A 21,844-nucleotide genomic window follows, 5' to 3' on the forward strand; every position below is an offset into this window, starting at 1 on the left:
ATTAGCGAATTATTTCATTTATTCGAACCTCAATCCAAGTGTTGTTGAACTATATTATATTGATTAAATTAGTATAAGCATGGTGGACCGATCGATTGCCCTAGGCTTTTAATTATTTGATAAATCTCCATTTTTCTGCGTTCTAGTTTATTTTAGTTTAGTTATTAATTAATCAATCATTTACTCTCTGCAAATAGTTAGATAATTGACACAAATCTGTAGAACTCCTCTCCCTGTGGATCGACCCGTATTTGCCAGTTTCTGCTAAACAGACACCGTGCACTTGCGGTATATTTTAAAACACATCACATACTCCCTCCGTTTCCTAAAGATCTTCCCACTTACTGTTCCTACAGATACCAAGGAAAATCAAGTCGTGTGGGGGCATGGTGTGAGTAAAGTAGGAGAGAGAAAGGAGTTAAGATAAATAAACAAATAAAAAGGAGTTAAAGTAGGAGAGAGAAAGGGAGTAAAATTGAATTAATAATGTAATGGTGGACCATATGATAGTGACATGAGAGGGTAAATAGGGAAATTTGTTTTGCCAAATAAGGAATAAAGCAAAAGAGGGAAGATATTTTGGAAAACACCCTTAAACGGAAAGAGGGAAGATCTTTAGGAAACGGAGGGAGTACACTATATCATTTTAACACACATTAAATCACTTTAACATACACTATATCATTGTAACATACACTATATCACTTTAACACTCACTCTATCACTTTAACATACACTATATCACTTTAACATACACTATATCACTGTAACATACAATATATCACTGTAACATACACTATATCATTTTAACATACACTATATCATTTTAACATATACACTATATCATTTTAATATACACTATATCATTTTAACATACACTATATCATTTTAACATACACTATATCATATCAATATACACTATCATAAACTCACGTGATATGGATCGGGTGCACACTAATTAGTGTGCACCGGGTTCATATTAGTTTTTTTATTAGTTCAAATATGCTCATTCTATTTATTGACCAATTTGATGCATTATGTGACTAATTTAATTGATTTAGTTTTCAAATTCTTTAATTCCATATGTAACTAGTTTAATCCATTTGATAAGAGTAAGACTGTTAGGTCATTTTTTAAAATTGTCTGTTGTAGTTTGAAATTTAAAGGAAAACGAAATAAAGGAGAAGAAAATGGATGACTAAGCTAGTGTGGAAAGTCTGAATGGTCTCGATTAGAGTGAGATGCAATGGGCTTGTTAGGAGAACATATGATTGAGTTTGTCTAATTTATGTTAAAATCAAATCACCTATTCTAATAATTTGTAAAGATTCAAGATTAAAACTCTATTTATTGTAAATTTTTAATTTCTCTGTGGATTTAGAGTTGGCAAAAATTAAGGTAGATTATAATTAAACATAAATTAGATATGAAATTAGCCGGTTGGTGTTTCAGATTTTCCAACACCATCATTTTAACGAATCAACATAGATATTTCATATAATTAATGAATCGAGTTAGTATCGATTTTTCAGACACGAAGTCCAACATTTTATACTTAACGTGTAATAAATTCCATGCCATATAACCTTGTCTTTTAGGTTATTTGGATATCGTCTTAAGGTAACTCTCAACTTTACTATTTATTGGATCAACATCTATACAAATATATCAAAAGGCGTGCGAGAACAAGAAATTGTGCCACGTGGCGCTCTCCCTAGGGAGTTTTAGTTCATGCATGTAATCCATGTACAATAAAAAAATTAAGAAATTGCATATTATAGGGTTTGATCCCGAGACCTCAAGTACACATACTAAAGTTTTAACCACTAGGCTAAGTTGTATTTAGTGTTATTATCATAAAGTATTATATTAATAAATGAAAGGTTTTCTTACCCGGGACATAACCCGGGCCTAATAACTAGTTACTAGAGTAAAGACCGAAGAATCATGTCCACTTGCATCTCTTTTAAGATCTTTTCATCTACTTATCAAATGTTTGTATTCATCAACCTTATTTGAGATTTTATAGCATGTAACATATGTTAAACAGCTCTAGTGAGATCTTCATGTCTCCTCAAATTGAAAAAGTAGGCGGTTTTGCAATATATCTTTCTTGATTCCTTTCTCTTGTCATGAACCAAACACCTCCTTGGTTTAATACTCTTTTCATCCTTTAATAGGCTTTCCATTTGCTATGTGCAGTCTCTAGTAGTTCTACTAGTCCCGGAGGATGGCAGCGATAGCCCGAATCTCACAACGAGTGATTGTGAAAATTGTTAGTTTTCTGAATTCATCAGAGACATACTCAATATAATCACCAGAAAGATAACAAAGCACTAAAAATAAGGTCAGTGTATCAAATCAGAAATGCAGACGAAAAGACATGCCTTAAAGCTAACAGTGACTGACAAAGGAATAACAAGTGATTGATACAAAATTACAAGATAGCATTAGCAAGAATATCTAGAGACATGTGGTGTATGCTAAACTATATATGCTATGCAACCCCATGGCTAGGACTATAAGCCATGAGGGATGCAGAGCTGTATCTGAGTACAACATATTTTTACAAAATATACTGATTACAGTAATATTTGATTTTTTTAGGGGGGGGGGGGTGCGTATTTTCGTTTTGAAATTGTAAATAAAAATTATATTTTGAAGCAAAAAAGTAGGCGAGATTAAAATTTACGTTTCCATTTATTGGTATAATGGTAATATACCCCATTGATGCAGGAAGCCTTGACCTGTCGTAACCTCTAGCACCAAAAGAACAAGCACGGCTAACATTGCTGCCCTTCCGTTCCATGTTTCAGCACTCTTTGTCCAACCCCACTCCCAAAATGTCACTGGAGGAGGTAACTCTCTGCGCTGCGAGTCGTAAGCTGCCAAAAGCTCTTCTACACTACCGAGTGGAACGAGAGACTGCATAATAACAACCCTTTGTTTTAGTTAACGTATACAAGAAACTCATAAAGCAAACACAGCCTGCCATCAAAGCACTGAGGAAATGAGAGTATAAAAGGAACTTCTTTATGAATTACGACAATATATGCACTAGTAAGTGCACACCCTCAACTCGAAGCAGGGGAAAAAGGCAAATAGAATATGAAACTGTAAACTGCCATCCAGAGGCTGCAAGACTTCAACAAGTGTATGCAGCATTCTCAGGACTCAACCCTGGACCTCTGATTAAGCTAGAACAATCCTCTTACCATCTGAACTCACTTGGCCAGTACAAAACATTAGGCAATATTACAATATAGGAGATGATATTATGACTTTATAAAATGACCAAAGAGTTCCTGATTTGTGAGTGAGCTGAAGAGAAAATGCACCTGGTGTAGTATATCAGATATTGGGCAACATGCTACCTGTTGGCGGTATTATCTTGGTTGTTCAGTTGTTTGAACCAATATTACATGAGTTGTGACAGGTTGCTCCATATAGTTGATACAGGACCAATATGGCCAATACAAGTTACAAATGATAGTCTTAAGTTCGTGTCAGAAAAAATGCAATTAATTTTGCAACACTTGAAGACACAAAATAACTGCTCACATAAGACTCCCTTTACCAGAAACAAGAAATTAACTGCTCATACATGACTCCTTTACAAAAAATGATCCCTACCACAGATTACTTCCCTGGTCAGCTGCTTCATGTTCTAAATACTAATCCTTAGCTTTTACTCCCTCCGTTCCATATCAGTTACTATCTTTTCTTTTTTTTGGGATGTCCCAGTCTACTTGCCACATACACATACACTATCCGTTCCATCAGTTGGGCACAACATCCACCCACCCGCTTTCTTCTCTAATTTTTTACTTCCCTAGAAAATTGTGCCAAAAGTGCATGTATCAACTTATTTGGGATGGAGAGAGTATACAAGTTTGTTAATGCATCTTGACCTTCCTAGAGTCCAGGCTCCCGACTATTTTAATAGGACAAACACTGATTTATAATGTTCTTGTTCGCTACACTACTGTATCTTTTCCAATTTTGAGTCTTGTCTTTTGCTTATCTCCTAGGTTCTAATAAGGTTATGCTTTGTTTTGCCCTCAGCTATTCTTATTTTTGAGATAAGTTTAGTCTTAATTTTGATGTTGAGCCCACGGCTAACCCCAAACGAGAACAAAATAAGATGGGAAAGGAGAAACACAATAATACAAGATAACCTCCAAGGAAAATGCTAAACAGGTTTACATCTAAAAAAATTGTATTCAATACCTGTCGTGCTTCGAGATTTGACACCGCCATTGCCCCCACATAGGGAAGGCTTTCAATCACCGCATCAGCCAAATCTGAAATAAAGGTCGGTTCACATCCAAGGGCAGGAACACGTCCCCAGTTCTCTATACCTGATTCTAGAGCCAGCTCCTTGTACTCCACGTCAATTTCTTCCAAAGTTTCAATATGCTCACTAACAAAACTGATGAAATTTTCATGCAGTTAGTAGTTTAACAATCAGTTGCTTCTCCTCAAACAAATACTTAACAAATGAAATGATAAGCAATTTTGTAATTGTACCTGATTGGGACAGCAAGAAGACTTTTCACACCTTTCTTTCCAAGGTCAACAATAGTATCATCTGTATAGGGCTTCAACCATTCCACAGGCCCAACTCTACTCTGTACAAAGATTCCAAGGTAATGCCAACCATCAACAGCGATCAAGAAAGCACACTTAAAACACTTTTAGTCAAAAACTGGTAAGCATAACGTGCATTGTGCAATAACAACCTTTGTCCATTCCCGACCACCCTCCCCTCCCCCCAAAAAATAACTAAACAACAAGCTTTAAAGAAAAGAAAAACCTGAAAAGAAAGGCTGCTAATAGAAGCAAAACCAGAAACTACCATTACCTGGTAGGCAAGGGTGAAGGAATTATAAAATTTTCTCCTCTCTAGTTCTTCCATTATCAAGTCAACACATTCCTCCATCTCAGCCTTGTATGGGTCACCGGCTTCTTCAACATAAGCTAACGGCACACCATGAGCACTAAAGAATATCACCACCTGTCACGTAATAATATGTTCTTTAAAACAGTAAAAATAAGTCTACATTGGAAAGCCTGGACTGCGCAGAAAGTCAGACTCGACTTTGAGAACAAAACACATTTTCATACTACCTCTAATTTTCTAGTTGCAACATTTGATTGTTCTAATACACTCACCAAAAAGTCATTTGTTGCAACTAAAGAAAACAGAGGAAGTATAAGGTAGATAGGTAAAGATCCTACCTATTAAGAGGAGTGATCACTTTGGAGATTCAGTATCAAGTAAAGAAATTAGGTAAGCACCTAAATGCGTTAGACATATTTTTAGTACAAAAAGTCACCTCTTTTGGACGGTTGAACTTCTTCAGTTCTTTTTCAATCAGATCTCCCATAGCCTTAATATATCCGTCTCGCTGATACCAGGAAGGAATTACTGTGTGCTGCATGTTGACAAGGTATTCGTCCTCGCTAAAATACAGACAATATCAAATTCAGAAAATGAAATTTTATAACTAAGGAAGCATACAGCTTTTAGTTTTGCAGAAATTATAAACAGTTGCATACCGGAATATACTCTCTAGCAGCCTCAAGCTCGAACCACTAGTTGATATTGAGAATTGTGGATAAAGAGGCAGCACAACAAGCTTAGCAATGCCATCACGTTTTATCTATACATCAAAGAGAAAACATAAGTGCAGGATCCATTCACTTTTCTAGTTGAAATTCTTGCACATCTAAACTAATCACCCTGATGCAGAAGCACAATTAAAATATGCACAAAGCACACTAAGAACGAACCAATTAACCCATTCAATGATCCATCAGCCAGGTATACTCATAATGGATCTATTTGTAAGATTATAGCAGCTATGCCAAAAATATAGTATGAAATTTGAAGGATGCAAAAACGAGTAAAAGGCATCATGGGCAACCATGTAGGCAAAATTGCCATCAGGCTAATTAGTTTTGAAGCCCACAGAAACAGGACATGAGGAGCCATGCAGCTGAGGAACACCAAATTTATTTTTTCAAATCACAAGCAGCCCATATCTTCAGTTATATGTTCCAAAATCCAACCTACAGGCTATAGTTGAAGAGATGCCAACCATTTACATGCAATTTTCTTAGCTCTCAAAATCATCACAAAGCTTCAGAGCATTCGAAATATTGATTGCATTGGAAGCTAAAAGCTTGATGGCCTTGTTAATTGCCTCTAGTTTCTTTGGGTTCTCATTAAGAAGGAACAATGGTGGAACAGCCTAAGATTTTTCAAAGAAGCATATGGTGATCAATATAAGCAAAGGCTCCCAGAAACTTGCAACTCCAAAAGAATTCCCTGAAGAAGTTTTTGTTTTCCAGGGGAAAAACTGTCTGCCAAGAACAAGTTTCCCTCTCCCTTCAGGCAGCACCTATTGGTGGGTCATTAAATGTCCCAAGATCTCCTGATGCCAGTAACAAAATCAATATGTTGCAGATGTGGAACGCAATTCAACAGCCAATTGACAGAGTTAGATTTAAAATATTCACAGCCTTCTCAAATAAACAAATTTCCCATGCATCTTTTTGAAGCTCACAGAATGTCCTGTTTCATCATGCTTTTCTGAGGTTTGGTTCCACTTTGATAATTATTCATCAATATTATCATAGCCAAGGATCAAACCCTCATCAGCAACAGCCACAACAGCTAAACCGGCATATAAATCCCCAACAATCATTTCTAACGCATGTCATGTTTAAGTGACTGTGAAGTGTGAACTCAAAAACCTCCTCAATAAATCCTTCATGAAGATCATTTTGCAATTTTAGACATTAAACCACAAGACTATCTTCAATATACTATCTTCTGAACTCCTATCTGATCATCCAACAGGTTCATACATCCCTAAACTGGATCTCAAGTGAAACTGCCATCAGCCCTGATTAAACAGCCTTCTATAAAAAAATAGAAAAACAGACTTGTACAAATACATATCGTGGGTTGGTAGAGTAGAAAGGAAGATTATCAATATCGTAGTCCCTACAGAAAACAAGGGGCAACTCCAGGAATAACAACCTGCTCTCAAAATTTTATCAGAAGTCTCAAATTATCATAACAATGCTAACACTACTATGCAGCACCTAGTAAACTTGTGACCTGCCTAGGCAAGATTCATATCTAATAAGATATAAATATATAACAGCACACCAAAAACAACTACTATAACGGAAAGTTTGTCAAAACTAAGATACAAGCTATACCTCCTCAATTGCTTCTTCAGTAAATGGATGCCAATAACGCATACCGACATACACTTTTGCTGGAACATTTTTTGCAGAAAGAGCCTTCCGTAACTCTTCAGCCTGGAAACAGTTAAGCAATCTATTATGATTCCATGAAAGCCCAACTTGTTTGTGTCAGACAAAAAAAAGGTTGAAAGAATCAGATGCCTTTTTGCAGCCACTATGATTTTATAAATTCAACTCTCCGAAAGAGCAAGAAAAATATCAACCAAAAATAATGAGACAGTAACATGCCTGTGCATCTGTTATCTGCCGAAGAGGAGAGCCACCGCCAATTGAAGCATAACCTTCTTTGCTCTTGGGAGCCCTTGCAACAGAAATAAATTGAGCAAGGGGCTTCTGTAGAAATCGGAATAGTCTTGGCAATCTAATGATGTCCTGTTCAATTTCCTTGGTCAGGGAACCAACAAAACTAAGAAGATATGACAAAAACATTGTCATAACAAAATCGAAAAAGAGGAAGAAAGATAGAACAGGACAATTTGCACTTGGAAAGGATCAAAAAAAAAAAATCACGCATTTATAGTCATGCAACCATAACCAATAACCTTCCAAATGGCCTAATAAGTGCTGCCATTCGTCTAAAACTTCGCTAAAACCCCTATCTAGTAGATTTTTCTTGTTTTGCTCAATCCCCAAGTTCATCCCCATCCATATGACCAGCACCAACGAACATAAAAGCAATACTTCAATGCTGATGAGAAATATCTCATAGCCATAAAGTTCGAGTTTGTGGATGTAATCTCTCAAGAAGTGTTAGAATAGCAATTAGCTCCTCCAGAAGTACCAAACAAATGTCAAATCCTCGCTCTTCTCCTTCAGGTAGAAGTGTATATCCAATAAGCAGCAAAATGAGACAAGCTTAAATTATCAGCTTCTTTGGTGTAAAGTCCTCTGTACAAATATAGTTAATATAAATTCGCAAGTTGGTCTACTAGATTTGTAATACCCATTGTATCATAATCATGTAAGACATGAAGAGCAAAAAGTGGCTCGTTTCAGGGCTAAATGATATCATAAGTTCTACAACAGATTTGATGTTCAATAAGATACCAACAAACAATCAATAAGGGAGCGTTTGACTCATATGATTCTAGTATGAGGTATGGGCTTAGAATGAGCAAAACCCATACCTAGTGTTTGTTTAATAATTTAATAGCTTTAAAACCCATACCTCATACCTAGTCTTTGTTTAATAATTTAATAGGTATGAACTATGAAGTGCGAAGTCATGTCCGCAAATGACACTGTTAGTTTGACATGCATTATAAAAGTTCTTGTTAGCACTCGAGGAGATACAAGCTCAATGAGCGACAGTAGAAACCACAAACAACCATGTAATCACAAAACATACAGTAAAAGAGAGTTAAGTACCGGATCTGCAAAAAGGTTATACAAGAAAGGCTGCACGTCATCCAAAGTCTCCGGGCCTCCAAGATTCAGCAACAACACTCCTATTTTCTCCTCACCAATAAAAGGTGTTGTAGACACATCAGGAGTTGTAGAAGTCAGTAATGCTCTCACTGGAGTTGGATGCTTTTTCAGTGGTTGACTTAATAACGATTCTTCTTTGGAAGAACCAAGAAAATAATTTCCAACTATCAAGTTCTTTTTTGTATTAGAGTAAGGACTGCTGTCCATTGACACTCCGGCACAATGAAATATCCTTTGAGAGGTACCCATCTCCTGTGGCAATAGCCTGACAGAGAACACGTAAATCAGCCCACTATCAAAAGATTACGATGTTAGCAATGGACATTGCAGCACTAGAGAGCTAATAAAAAAAGCACTGGATGACAAACAATGAGTACCACTGCATGCCAATAACTAATTGTTTAATATGATAACAGAAGTGGCAGTGGACGCCTATGTTACACTTTTCACGGATGCTTCCTCAATGATGGTTCATATTAGCTGACCCAGATCATTTTGGGACGAAGCTTCGTTTTAAAAGAATTTTTTTTAAAAAAAAGGAAATAACAGGCTGCACATGACATATGCAAATGCTGGACAACTAAACTACTGCAGAAACCAATGAACATCATGTTATAGGATGTTCAGTCATAATCAAGACAAGTTCGGGTACTACTGCTAGACATTGCAATAACAACTCCAACCCAATTTAGGCTGTTGTCAAAAAAAACACATGGGTAAGATCTTGTGTTTATGTACAAACAAAGCAATTTCAAAAGGCAACCAGATATACTTGCTTTGGGAACCTGCATTACTTACTATCAGCTAAATTGTAGGACATCAATATGTGTCGAAGAGCTAGGATTGTGGACAGTTTCATGACAAATATCCATGACTAATTGACCATAGCACAAATTAAGGTTTTCTTCTTATATATTAAATTAAATTACTCCCGTTTCTGTTTGTTCCATTTTGCCGCTGTGCAGCAAGTATATGTCTTCATAATATCAACTTGTAATCTTTACTAATAAAAAAATTATAGATAATGAATGGTCATGGTTCTATGTTCGCCAATGTCACAAGACAAAGTGGCACCAACTAAAGAGGGAGTTAGCTTCAAGACAAGGAAGATCAAATAAGGGCCAACACCTACATATAAGGTCGGATTGAGGCCAGTAAGTTCAAATCAAGGAAAAAAATCGCGGATGCGGTCGCGATCGCGGTAACGTTCGTGTTGCCGCGAAAGCGGCTTGTAATGGATGAATGGAACGGATCGTGGCCGACATAGCATGAATTTTTTCAAAAAATTCACATCAATATGTTCTAACCCTATTTGCATTGTTTTAGCTTATGAAGCATTATTACAACATAATATAATCAAATCTATGAAAATATCATGTTTCATCAGCTACATAATTAATTCATAATATATTTTTGGCCAATGTTTGAATAAATGGATGTAACGGGGACAAAAACTTTATGACACCTCGAGTTTGTGTTACGAACGGACAACACGGCGAGAGAAGCATATGATTTTTATTATGCTGTTCCGTAACGGGATTTCGCGGAATGGCAAATCCAAAATGTCGTTCAGTAACGGAACAGGAGTGTTTTAGTTCCATGGTTTAAATATTACAATTCACAACTTACATTAGTTCGTAAAACTTACAAGGACCAATAAGTTCAAATTGGTTCTCATACAAAGCCAGATAAGTTTAAATAAGGAAAAACAAGTGTAGATGATATAAGATTAGATTTACATAAGGAATCCTACTTTCATATAAAAAGTTATTGGAATGAGAAGAAGCTTAAGAATCAAAAATCTGTATGCATCCCATAGTGGTGAGTACCATTAGTGATATGACGAGTCCAAATAACTTGTTCCAATTTGAAAACTAGATGAAACTTGACCCTTGGCTCCTTGAGTACTCCAATACTAAAACTTGGAAGCTCCAAATTATACTAAGCTAGGTCATGAAGCCACAAAGACTACAAGTCTGCCTTCTATTCTCCAAATCTCTCTCTTTATACTCGTATCACTCGAATTTCTTTCCCCTAATGCTACTAAAAATTGGCACACTGATCAAGCATAGGCATCGTTCCCCAATTATAGAGATGAATATCTTTCAAGTTCTTCATTCGATCTACGCCTACATTGAAGTCACCTCCAACATACCTCCTCAATTTTTTTTAAGTGCTAGTTGCAACATTGAAGTATTATCACTTTTAGATTTAATCCAAGGTTTTTCTACAAAGTACTTTGAGTTGGAATTATAAACAATCTACCTCCTACAACTTGATTGCTAACCCTAAATGAAGAGCACAAGTTGTCAACAATCCACAAGACACATCAATTCAGCAAATTAACTAAGAATTTTATGAAAAATATTCTCTAAATAGCAACCAAAGTTAAAACATGATCAACTACCATGGAAACTAAAATTAAACTCCCCTCAAATAAAACAAAAATAAATAAAAAAAAGTAAAATTTAACTTAAAACAGGAAAAAGTACCTGCAACAAAGAACAGATGTACGGCTTTTCGACAAATGCATGAGATCATCACCATTAGAAACCCTCAAACCTACAAAAAAAAAACAAAAATTTAACGCAAACAATATTCTACAAAAGAAATTTGAAAAATTAAAAACAAGAGAAAAGAAAAACAAGCATGTACCAGTAAATGGAGCAGATTCTAAGGTGGAAATAGCACTACCAATCGCCATTTTCAGAGGTTGGAGAAATCAGAAAGTAGAGAGAGAAACAAATTTACAACAATATTTAGAGAGAGAATATGAATATGAATATGAATATGAATATGAATATGAATATGAAAATTGAGAGTTACTAAACACAGAAAAAGCGGATTACACAGCAAAGGACTGTAGCCCACACCTCCACAGTCCACAGTGGCATTATCCGTCAATACCTGAATTTGTACATTCAGGATTACAGAATAATTAAAAAAATATGGTCCAAAAATCAACATGGATGTAGGTTTTTACGTGTGACATGGAGACTAGCCACGTCATCTCATTCGACAAGACTTGGGATATTTTAAACTAACTCCCTTAAATCCTATGTACTTATATGATTATAGCTTTTTTTTTTTTGGGTTTAACTGAATTGAACTTAAAATTGTAAGAGGAAAGTAATTGAACTGAACTGTTATAAATTAAACTGAACTAAATTTTCATAAACTCAGTCCAAAAGAACAATTAGTAAAAACTATAGCTGGCAAAATAGACTTGTACCCGTTGACCCGGTCCAAAATATCCGACCGAGACCCGTTTCCTTGTAGTTTGACTCGTGAAGCATTTATATTTAACAAAGTTGATTGAGTTAGCTTTATATAATTAAACTAGATGAGAAATACTTGTTATTAGTTAATGGTTAAAGAATTGAAATGTTGTGAGCTATTAAGAGTTAATCTATATTTCTTGGTCCTAATGTTAACAGGAAGTTGTTAAACCTTAAATGATATTCATGTTATCAATCAGAATAGTTGTTCGAATAGAACTGAAACCCATTTGTAGAAACATTAACAAATATATATTGGTGAAAGAATACATGAAATAAGATGATGCCAGGCCCGTCTCGAACTATATAGAGGCCCTGTGCGATCTCATATTTGAAGAATTCAATAATGTAGTAGCTCATCCATACTTCACATAATCATATTATGAAAAAAAAGTAGTCTAAATAAGTAGATAAACTTTTCTTTTTACTATTTGAACTTTCTCTATTTTGGGGCCCTCACACTAAAGGGGCCCTGTTCCATGGAACATGTTGAACATGCTAAAAGCCACCCCTGGATGATGCATGCTTTTTAAAATATCAATTGGATCATTCAATTCTTTGACATATAAAAATATAATTTGAAAAATTAAATTAAAATTAAATTCATCAAATGAGGCCTTTAGGTTTAAAAAAATTGTGTATGGTAGTTTATTCAGTTGAAAGTAGGTTACTCTCAAAATTTGGTATTTCAACCCTATTCAATAAATGAATCATATTAGGTTTCTAAACCGTTTACTACTTACCTCACCTTTTCTTTTCACATAAGCCAGTCTACTCTATTCATTTTTATATAAAATTTTAGTGTCATGTTTTGAGAAATCGTAACCATATGACAGTCAGTAACATTGCTATGTGCTAAAGAAACTTCTTCCCTTACAACCTTATGGTCTATGGATATGGACCATGCATCATTAACACCACACCGTTGGAACATTTTTGCTAGGTCGATGATCTGCCTGAATCGTCCATTAAAATAGAAGTCGGTATTGACCTTGCACACTAAACAACCTAATGGGGATATAAATGTCCATCTGTATTAGAGGTGATCAAAATTCGCCCTGTCCAATTTTGGGCACATTTTTTCGGTCCACGGCCGGGCATGATTTTTTAGGCAAAAAAATTGGGCTACTGGCAACCTAGATTTGGAAAAATAGGTCAAATTTCGACCCATTCCGAAATACCGGGCATTGGCACGAATTTTTTGGCCCGACCCGTGGCTTTGGCACGAAACGGGCCACTATTTTGGCCAAAGCTCGGCCCGGCCCGGCCCGGCCCTTGATTACCTCTAATCTGTATAATGATGTGATTACCAAAGTAAACTTTGTTTAGTGGCAAAACTACTAGTCACACACTCACACTCTTAAGTGGCTGAAAGATTTATGAACAGGCATATGATCCATCATTAACAAGTTTGAGCTTTGAGCAGAGCCAAACACAACACCATGACATTATATCTGCAAAAATATATTACTGTTCCTTTATGAAAACTCTTTATCTCATGTTTTGATCAAGAAACCATACAAATTATTTACAAGTGAAAAATATAAAACGCAAACCTCATGCAAGAGACAAAGAAAACTATGTTTCTGAGTCCTCGCTTATCTCTCATCTCCGAAAATAAAATTCTTTCTTGTCCCTCAAACTATATTATTGTAGATTCAACAAAGAACAACAGTGAGTTGATATGTCATCAATGTTATGCTCTTGTTTTACAAAACTTTTCAAGCCATTCCATAGTGACACTCTTTGGCCTCTCTAGCGGCAAGCCAAGAGCTCGGTCCCATATAAGCTACATGATAAGATAAATTCAACAAGTTATGAAGAATTATAATTGATAATTTAGGAAGAAATTAAAATTCATGAACAAACCTGTGAGCATATTCCAAGACTCCTTGATACCCCAAACAAAACCGTATAATATCTGTCAAAGAGATTGACATTTAGTTGCATTTTAAGGAAAATGAATAAAAATTGGAACAAAACGAATGAGACGGAAAAAATACCTTGCTTCTGTCAAACCATAGTGGTTCAGCAAAACTCCACTATGAGCATCAACATTAGGCCATGGATTCTTTACCTACAAGATCCGAAAGACTCAATATGAACTCATGCAAAATCTAATTAACTAGCATTGCATCAATACATAAGAATAGGTAATCAACTACCTTTCCAAGCTCTAATAGAATAGGAGGCACCACTTCATACAACTTTGACACCTGTAAAAATGTTTAGACGAATTTATCTCAAATGTTTGCAGGTCAAGAAATGACATGGAATTATTTAAGAAAAAATACCAATTGGAAAAATGGGTCATCAGGCAAGTGCTTCAACGCAAATTCTCTTTGGCATGTGTATCTTGGATCTGTCTTCCGCAATACTCCATGACCAAATCCAGGTACAACCTATAAATTTGAAAACCTATAAAATGATCTACCACGATAATGAGTATGAAATTGTACATGACAAAACGTTGCTCTTATTTTATAAAATAAAAACCATGGATTTAAATTGTGGAACCGAGTGTCCTTAGATAGCGTCATAGCGACAGGGACATCCAAATAATTTTAGCATATAATTGGATTGAGTAGTATACAAAAATCGAGAGTTTTGAAGTCTAAAATCACCAAAAACTTTAGAGTTCTAAGCTACTGCCATAAGACATAGTAACCATTTGAAGACCAAGACAAAGTTAAGAAAAAGGGCTATGGATATAACAGACAATTTAATACATAGATGGGTTGTACTTACAAGAGTATTGCGAATGTTTGGACAACTTAAAGGTTAGTGCTTCTTCTATATAAATAGATCTTAAATGGATCAATAAGTTGGATGACACATCACTATTAATCAATGACTATACCAAAAATATATCGATTTACCTTGCCACTGTTTAGTGTCTTCCAAACATAATCTTTCAACTGCTCTGTCGAGATGTTCTCTCCACATTCATCAACAACTGATTTAATCCACAGCAGGACTTCCTGAAACAAGAATTAGTCAAACATGAACACAAGACGACCACCATTGCTAGACAGCTTAGGCAACGAGACCAAGCATAATAAATATTGGGGGGAATAGATATAAATCAAACTTAGCAATAGCTCCATTTTTATTGTATGAACTGCAAAGGGGCGCTGACTCTCAGACGAAAAGACAGCCGCCATTACAAGCAAAGAACATTTGTGAATGTTTTTGGGATAATTCAACTTGCGCCGTGGCATGACTGAAGAGTAAAAACAGTCATATTAGAGCTGTAACGACATCTGGCCGTAGGAGCTGAAATTCAAGCCCTCAAGTCTACAGTTATTATGCTCATGAACATACAAAAGGCATCTCTCATCAGAAGCAGGAAGAAAACTTGTAACACTGCAAAACAAAATTCAAATACCTCTTCTTTCGGCCCTCTCAAAGGAGAAAAACACACAAAAACAAAAGCCAAAAAGAAACTGAAGCAATTTATTGACAGAATGACATGATGTTGCACAACATATTCAGTAGAGGTTTGATAAGGTCCACAAAGATCATAGAAATGTGGAGGGGTTAGAGTGAAAATCTACCAGGAAACTGATTCCACAAGAGGTGCATAACCAATAAGTTTTGAGCGCATCTAATGATGTATTATTATGTAGGATCAACCAATTAATCAAAGAAAATGAAAAGCGATGCATTAATATACTATACCTGGTTGGCTAATCCATGGAGTGGGCCAGCCAAACCATTTAATGCTGCTGCAAATGACAAATAAGGATCTGAAAGTGCACTACCCACCTACATTGTGGTAAGAACTGGTCAGAATTCCAATGTTCAATTATTTGCGGAAAGATGCAGCGTGTTCTTTATCTTTGTTTTTCTTGAAATAAGCAAAAATACAACCATTAATGCAGTAGCAAACTGAATGAAGGCCAAGGTTAAACAAAGATAATTTATCAGAAGCTTACCAAATGGCCAGTGTGTGCACTAACATTTCCACCCTCATGATCACTGCAAGATCGGAGAAAAGCATTTTATCTAAACTGAAGTATATTCTAATAGTACACATATCATGTGAACATTTGGACCGATGATGACCTGTGAATTGTGACATAAAGCCGCATCAGCTCAAGCATCTGAGGGCTATCAAATCCCAACATGTGTGCGAAATTTCCACCATAATCAAGGGAGTCATCCAGCGGTATTACTTGTCCATTTTTATACATCCTTCAACAAAGAAATAAAAGTAAAAAAAAATAAGGATATTCAGCTGATAAACCAACAAAACCATGACGAACCACCTTCACACTAAGTCTAGCCACCCGAATGGATCAATTGACAATAAATAGGCAGCAAAAATTGCAGGAGGTAAGAACAACTTTTACAGTTCCCACCTAAAGTTATCTATACCTTCACTATCTTTTTTTAGGAGCCAGTATTAATTTCCAGCTGCATGAACTAGGAAATCACTTTCAATGTACAAAAAACACCTAAATTCTTTTTCTCTTCTTTCTCTGCGCTCCCTTTGCTTATTATTATCCTGTCTTTTTCTCTTTCAAATTTTTTTTTTGAGGGGGGATTCACTAATAGATTTAAGTGAGCTCATAGAAGTTTATCTCCAAGAATAAGGAAGTGTGTCACCAAGTAAAAAGGTCTTATCTAGACTACGTTAAAATTTATGAAAAACGCCTAGCGCTCCCATCCCCCTTCTTCCCATGTTAACAAAACAATGGGTCCTAGGCTACAACACACTGTTACTCTACAACACAAAATCCTGGAGCTTCAACTCTAATTTTTCAAAATTTATTGCTTATTAAGCTATCTTCTACACAGTAAAACCACCAATTTAATGAACATATGCACTCTAACAATGAATTGTATCTTCCATTCTGCTCCCTGAACATGGAGATACGTCCCAATTCCATGTCCGGATAATTTAATGTTAGTTTAACCTTCTTACAGGAAAAAAAGCCACCTGAATGTAACTGTTTACATCCATCAATCACCATCTCTAAATGACTAATGGAAAATTTGCTGACCTCCGATAAACATAAGCTGCAACAACAGGAACTTGAGCAATCAAACTAAGGCAGTCCTCATATGTTGGCTCCCAAAACCTGGAATCAAGATCACCCTTAGGCCTTAGCACTTGACTAGATGAAGAAACAACAACACATAAAGTACAACCATCATAAAGAAAGAAAACTCACTTTGACTTATGGATCCCTTTCTCATATGCCTTCTGAAATTCGCTTTGAGTCTGAAGAACAAATAAACAAGCTTTTATATATAAGCTGCAATCTAGCATCAACTTTTTCCTAGCTTCAACATCATAACACGTAAGGGATATGAACCAGATGATGTCATTAGTTGGAGGCTTTCAGCAAAGCAATGCAGTAAGATCGTGTTTGAGAGAACGACAGAGAAACTAAAGAATAGGGAATAGCTTCAAAAACTATCATCTAGGAATAAAAGAATATTCTACACATTAAAAATAATGAACAAAAGCATTGCCATGAGAACCAGCAACGGGAACCAATCAGGAACACAGAAAAAAACAGCTCGTAGTTTAGTATGTATAGTAAAATAAGAGGGAAAATGTATAATAAGAATTAATACCTGTAAGGCCATAACACCAGTGCAAAACTGAGTCATTGGATGAGCCGTAATAGGTAGAGCATCAATTGTTTTGTACACATGGTCTGCAGTTACCAGAAATCTAAAATTAACAACCAATGCTAGAAGAGAATTCAATATACACATAAAAATGATATTATACGAAACAAGAAGCAAACCAAAACAAGCATCAACAGTGCAAGGAGAGTTTGGCCAAAAATCTAGAAGTGATTCTTAGTGAAAAAGTGAACCTGGGATAGAAGCACGTTTTCGTAAGTCTGCTGATAGAGCATCTACTTGCTCTTTGCTAGGAACCTAAATTGAAAAAAAAAGCAAGATAGAACAAATGAAGCTAAAATGTAGCGTATGACAAAAGAAACAAGGATTTGAAACACATCAGGGTATAGCTACGTCAAAAAAATAGCAGAATAGTGGAATCATCTCAAATCTCAGCCTGTAATATTCTACTAGCCGCATTGATTACACAATACAGACTACACCTACAGATGACAGAAAAGTTTGCATATGATTTAGCATGGATTCCGAGGAGTTTGCACAAAACATAATATCCCGTTTCTCAAAAGAGATATCCACCTCAACTGAGAAGAGCAACTTAGCATGATTTCATTATTTCTCAGTACAAAATTAAGGACACCCATTGGAAAGAATAATTAAGAAAATATCAACAAGTAATTTCCAAGTCTAATACGTTGAAAATGATATCTAAAGTACAACTTTAAACTTTAAGACTTAGACATAGCACAGTCAATCTTCTCCCACATAAAATGTCAAACAAAGATCAAATCAAATCTTCATACCCTCGGGCCTCGGTCATACATATTCGGACCAATGGAAAAAGAGCAACTTTCTTTGGCCAGAGACAATTGCATCACGTCAAAGCAGAAAACTAAATTTTTTACTTACAGATATTTAGGTTAAATTATGCATTACCTTGGGGAGAAAAAAATCACAAAACAAACCAAGTAAAGCTCAAATCTTTTGAATAATGGATTACCAAACGAAACAAAGGGTAAGGAGTTCAACAAGCCTACAGCCTGTAAGTATAAGACAAATTATATACCTTTCCGGTTAAAAGAAGCCAAAGAAGACCTTCAGGCAATGGCTCTGCACCAGCACTTGCAGCGGGTAAAAGTTTCTGGCATTCAGGTATAGACAAACCCCTGAACCGGATACCCTAAACACGTAACATCATCAACGAAACATATTATCTGGAAGGAACTAAAATTTAGAAAGCAAGTGAGAAGTAATATACCTCTTCTGGGTCGAGTAAGGAAGTTTCCCAAAGTAAACCAGTCATTCCTCTCATTCCGCCCAATACCTATTACATTAATTCTATATGAGAAACAATGGTAAGATTCTCTATTACAAGAATTCTGTATCAGAAAGTGACAACAGTAAGATGCATTGACTTAAAGAGATGTGAATGCAGATATAACATGATTATCTTTGTTACTCGGACACTCCAGTATAGCCAACCATACTGTGTCATAGAAAAGTATCATGACACCTTGAATGGTTATGAATTCTAGGACATTATCCATGAAAACTTGCAAAAACATAAGAAAGAAATCCATATTATTGTGAAGTACTTTCAAGTTCTAACGTGTCTTGACATTTTCGAAAGTCCAAGTAACACAGATAATGATGATAGATTGTGAATATATAATCAAGCCAATACCATGTCAACATTGATATTCCCCAGCTGGACACTTCCACATTCTTTCTTTATCTTCTTCAGTCGTTCCTACAGAAAAAGAAAATAAATATGACACAATTACATGTCCATGATTAGATATTTATAGATGTGAACTACATTTGTCTAATTAGAATATCAACAAAATTTGAAATCAAACAAAATATCATTTTTTTTAAAAATTATTAACTATTCACTAAAAGCCTAGCCCCAATCCTTAAAAAATAACGATGCTTTTTTCACAATATCTTTAGACTTTATAGAGATAATGATTGCACTGTGCGAGAAAAATTATATAACGGCAGCACTATTAGACAATAATAACTAGCTAACTACATCAGAAACGACAAGGATATCAAATACGCAAACAAACCTGTTGTTCAGGAATCAGTTCTTGTAACTCTGAACGAAGGTCCTGTCAATCATAAGAAAATCATCAATTACATCACAATAACTGCAACACAACGAACTTTCAGACTCGATGAAGTATCATCAATATCATGTCGGTAAGTTCCCTATGATAAGCAGAAAGGCTAAACCAACCACCTCATTCTCCTCTGAGCTACATTGTGCTCAATTTACATATTTTTCCTTCAACTCCTCAATATCCTTAACAGATCAATAATGAACCATAAATTATTTGAATTTTCCCTCTCAAAACGAATCAGGACGAATAGTCGAATATCACGTTCGTCATTTAAAGTGAACTTAAGCAAGAAAAGGCTTTACCTAAAATGATATTGCTAATTTCGTGTTTCGATATTGTCACAAAAATCTATAATTCATGTAATAGTTTATAATTTTCCTCGATTTCGCATAGCTATAAACAATTAAAACAAACAAAAACAACGAGAGAAATTACAAGGTTAGAGGAACTTTGCATCTGAATCCATCTTACTGAACTGCTTAGACATGATTGCTGGCCCTGCAAGTATATAAAAACATTTAGATCAAATTTATAAAAATTGATTCAACATTACAAATTATGCACATAAATTCAAAACATACTGCAAATACAGAAAAAAAAAATTCAAAAAAATAGAGTGAATAAGAACAATCTGCATGTCAGAAATTAATGCAAATTACAACAATTTCTAACCGAAATTCTAAGAAAAATCTTAGCAAAAACTTACAACTCGAGATCGCAGCTTTGACAGAGTTGAAAGACCTCTGAAAAACGACATGATCAATCTGAAAACGAAAGGAAAAAATTAAGTTCTGCAAATTTTATTATATGAAATTAATAGCAAAAAAATTCAAAAATTAGGGGAAAAAAAGAGGAATTTAATGCAATTACGATGAAAAAATCAAATTGTAGCAGCTAAAGATATTTAAGATCATGAACGGAAAACATCAATCAATGGAATATAGAAGAGAATAGGAGAGAGAAAATAACCTTCGTTTGAACGAAGCAGAGAAGGGAAAACACGAATTTGCCAAAAGTTTCGAAAGGAGGAGTCGAGAAAGTTCGAACGAGTATGAACTGAAATTATAAGGAGGAGTCGAGAAAGTTCGAACGAGTATGAACTGAAATTATTTTTAATTAATTGTAGTAATCCTTAAAGTTAAAATTAATCAATTTTGATTCTTTTCCACTCAAAAAATAATTCGATTCTTTCTATGGAAAATTATCTATGATATTTTTAATTACAATATTAAATTTGGTTTTTCCTACTCTTTTATACCATATTTATTACTAACTACCTTCCTAATATATTTTTCTAATTTTCTTGTTCCTCAATTGTTGATTTTGCTATACATAAATAAATGTCATTATTCTGTTAAGTGATGCTCGATTTTTTGACCTGTTTTGGAACATTTTGCGCTTGATTTTCGTGCAAGTAAAACCTATTCATCCAAATTCAAAGACTGTTTGGGAAAGTTTCTTAAAATCAATCTCCAAAAATATGAATCTCAAGGTTTGGGTTGCATTACATTTCGTTTCAATATAAAGTCATGTTGTATTTGTATGCCAAGTTTAGCTACTCAAGGTAATATTTAAGTTTCAATTTTGAAAATTAGAGTTCTTACAAGTGGAAGTTATTTTTAAGAAATTAGGGTTTCCAATTCAAATAGAATATTATGCTTATTAATCGTGGATATGTGGAGCAGTATTATATTGTGTTTTAATTAATGTACAGGAGGAGGATGACATTGCACTATGGAGGAGTAAAATAAATCAAAGCTTTACTTTACCTCAACAATCGTATAATTAGGCACAATTCAGTCTCAGTTATGATATAGTTCTATTTTCGCAAACACAACCTCAATTTGATAACAATTAACAAACCTAATCCACAAAATTGAAAGAACGGTCTGACCTAGCTTGGTTGAAATTTGTTTGTAATCTTCTCCTGCAATGCAAAGAAAATTACCTAGAAATTTGCATAAAGGCTTTAGATAATCTGGAAAAATAATGATTGAAGTAGGAAGAATGGGGTTGAAATTAATAAAATCAATCGAAACGAAGTTTCAAAATGGCAAAAGAACACTGATGTGTATCCACCTAATGTATGGATAGTCGGATGGAATACCTCGCAAGGAGTAAAACCAA

General features: G+C 35.1%; 2 protein-coding genes across 4 annotated transcripts; both read right to left on the bottom strand.

Moving 5' to 3' along the window:
- Positions 1-2,426: 2,426 nt before the first annotated feature.
- LOC104904584 (ferrochelatase-2, chloroplastic) lies at positions 2,427-11,611 on the bottom strand. Of its 2 annotated transcripts, none has more exons than XM_010692872.4 (11): positions 11,368-11,607; positions 11,205-11,274; positions 8,653-8,977; positions 7,513-7,656; positions 7,237-7,338; positions 5,563-5,666; positions 5,340-5,466; positions 4,865-5,017; positions 4,531-4,631; positions 4,231-4,432; positions 2,427-2,925 (listed from the first exon to the last, which is right to left on the bottom strand). In XM_010692872.4, the coding sequence occupies exons 1-11, from the start codon at positions 11,414-11,416 to the stop codon at positions 2,701-2,703; spliced, it is 1,602 nt and encodes a 533-aa protein (XP_010691174.1). In that variant the 5' UTR covers positions 11,417-11,607; the 3' UTR covers positions 2,427-2,700. The 2 variants fall into 2 exon arrangements, with proteins under 2 accessions (XP_010691174.1, XP_048491967.1); XM_048636010.2 differs by lacking the exon at positions 2,427-2,925 and adding an exon at positions 2,934-3,440 and having other exon boundaries at positions 11,368-11,611.
- Positions 11,612-13,438: 1,827 nt separating this feature from the next.
- LOC104904585 (citrate synthase, mitochondrial) lies at positions 13,439-20,833 on the bottom strand. Of its 2 annotated transcripts, XM_010692873.4 has the most exons (20): positions 20,687-20,833; positions 20,424-20,481; positions 20,153-20,215; positions 19,664-19,705; positions 19,276-19,341; positions 18,850-18,915; positions 18,658-18,771; positions 17,828-17,891; positions 17,580-17,662; positions 17,171-17,220; positions 17,000-17,077; positions 16,059-16,187; positions 15,929-15,971; positions 15,672-15,758; positions 14,870-14,971; positions 14,285-14,392; positions 14,156-14,206; positions 13,994-14,067; positions 13,860-13,911; positions 13,439-13,779 (listed from the first exon to the last, which is right to left on the bottom strand). In XM_010692873.4, the coding sequence occupies exons 2-20, from the start codon at positions 20,472-20,474 to the stop codon at positions 13,687-13,689; spliced, it is 1,416 nt and encodes a 471-aa protein (XP_010691175.1). In that variant the 5' UTR covers positions 20,475-20,481; positions 20,687-20,833; the 3' UTR covers positions 13,439-13,686. The 2 variants fall into 2 exon arrangements, with proteins under 2 accessions (XP_010691175.1, XP_010691176.1); XM_010692874.3 differs by lacking the exons at positions 20,153-20,215; positions 20,424-20,481; positions 20,687-20,833 and having other exon boundaries at positions 18,850-18,929.
- Positions 20,834-21,844: the final 1,011 nt, after the last annotated feature.

This window comes from Beta vulgaris, chromosome 9 (assembly GCF_026745355.1).
Source record: "Beta vulgaris subsp. vulgaris cultivar EL10 chromosome 9, EL10.2, whole genome shotgun sequence".
Lineage (NCBI taxonomy): Eukaryota > Viridiplantae > Streptophyta > Magnoliopsida > Caryophyllales > Amaranthaceae > Beta > Beta vulgaris.